The 1,701-nt window shown below is 56.0% G+C and overlaps 1 protein-coding gene across 1 annotated transcript; it reads left to right on the top strand.

The window, feature by feature from the left end:
- Positions 1-207: 207 nt before the first annotated feature.
- Positions 208-1,424, top strand: LOC110324839 (ras-related protein Rap-2a-like). The gene has a single exon (XM_021202549.1). It carries the CDS (start codon positions 255-257, stop codon positions 855-857), a length of 603 nt encoding a protein of 200 aa, XP_021058208.1. The 5' UTR covers positions 208-254; the 3' UTR covers positions 858-1,424.
- The last annotated feature ends 277 nt before the right edge of the window (positions 1,425-1,701 follow it).

Below are 1,701 nucleotides of genomic sequence, written 5' to 3'. Positions count from 1 at the left end.
GGCTGGGGACCTAGGGGAGAGAGGAGGCGAGGTGCTGGTAGGGCAGGCGCAGCGTGGGGCGGTGGGATCCGGAGCAGCGCGCAGGGCTAGGCGAAGAGACTCGTGAGGCCGAGACGCAGGGACCCTGGGCGGCAGCGGGGCCTCTCCTTTCGAGAGCCACGGGGACGCGCGCGCGCCCTTGGTCTCGCGCCCCGCCCTCCGGTCCTCCCCGCGCCGCTTCCCAGCGCCATTCCCCGCGTCCTCTTGTCCAGGCCATGGAGGGTTTAGTGTTGCGCCCCACTAAAGACTATCGGGTGGTGCTGCTGGGCAGCGTGGCGGTGGGTAAGACGGCGCTGGCCACGCAGTTTGCGTGCGGCCGCTTCCCGGAGCGCTGCGAGCCGTCGGTGGAGGAGCTGTTCAGCAAGGTGATCGAGGTGAACCGGGCTCCGGCGCTGCTGGAGATCGTGGACACGGTGGGCGCCGAGCATCTGGTCACCCTCAAGGACCTGTACATCAGGAACAGCGACGGCTTCGTGGTGCTCTACAGCGTGTGCGACGAGGCCTCGTTCCATGCCGTGCGGCCGCTGCGAGAGCGCATGGGCCGGCTGCGGGGCTCGCGCGCCGTCCCGCTCGTGCTGGTGGGCACCAAGGCCGACCTAGACGCCGAGCGCCAGGTGCTGACAGCCCAGGGCCGCGCGCTGGCCCGCGAGTGGCGCTGCCCGTTCCTGGAGATCACGGCTAAGAGCAAAATGATGGTGGACCGCGTGTTCACGCAGGTGGTGCGCGAGATGGAGGCCCTGGCCCCGCCGGGGCAGGAGGCTCCCCGCATCCCCGCCAACGCCCCGGAGACGTGGCCCGCCGAGAGGTTCATTGGCTAACGCACCACGGTCCACTGGCTCAGTGCCTTTTCCCAGAAACTTATCCAACCATAAACAAGTGGCTGCTTTTCTGTATATTTACCGCAAAGTGTGCTGGTGCTTCAATCTGCCTGCGTGTCTTTCTTCAATGTTAGGCAAAAACTTTGCAACATTCCCTCTGTTGACCTCCGACTGTGCTACAAGAAGAAACCAAAATTTACATTTTACCGTAGAGATAATTTACAGCCCTGTTCAATCTGTTTTGGACTCCCACCCACCCTTCTAATTTTTGTAAATAGCAACTCGGGAACTTTTGATTAGTTGGGAAGTGCGCACTGAAGAGACGTTTTCTTCAGCTTTAGGGGGCTTTTCTTTCCTTTACAACCTTGAATCCAGCAGTAAGATTTTCCTTAACATGAATTCCTAAATATAGTTATGACTTATGCCATGTTGGTCTGAAAGGGGATACTGGACAGGAGACAACTGGGCGCACACACTAAGATAGCTGGGCCCTACCTTGTAATTGACATTTAGTTGGTTTCCACATCCCCTGCATTGGAAATAAAATTGGAAGTTGGTGATTTTTAACATGTGCCTTTCTTTTTTTTAAATTTATTTTATTTATATGAGTAAATTGTAGCTGTCTTCAGACACACCATAAGAGGGCATCAGATCCTATTACAGATGGTTGTGAGCCACCATGTGGTTGCTGGGATTTGAATTCAGGACCTTTGGAAGAGCAGTCAGTGCTCTTAACTGCTGAGCCATCTCTCCAGCCCCCAACATGTGCCTTTCTAGCTTGTGTAAACCTGTCATTGCTAAAACTTTACTTTTTAAAAAAACGTTGCATTGTGTGCATGTGTGC

Source organism: Mus pahari, chromosome 7 (assembly GCF_900095145.1).
Source record: "Mus pahari chromosome 7, PAHARI_EIJ_v1.1, whole genome shotgun sequence".
In the NCBI taxonomy this organism is placed as follows: Eukaryota; Metazoa; Chordata; class Mammalia; order Rodentia; family Muridae; genus Mus; species Mus pahari.
The sequence above is the reverse complement of the archived record's forward strand: the minus strand, read 5'-3'. Positions and strand labels throughout refer to the sequence as shown.

Bases quoted from the DNA above. Each gene is read 5' to 3' on its own strand.
- LOC110324839 (XM_021202549.1), top strand. From the start codon at position 255: ATGGAGGGTTTAGTGTTGCGCCCCACTAAAGACTATCGGGTGGTGCTG.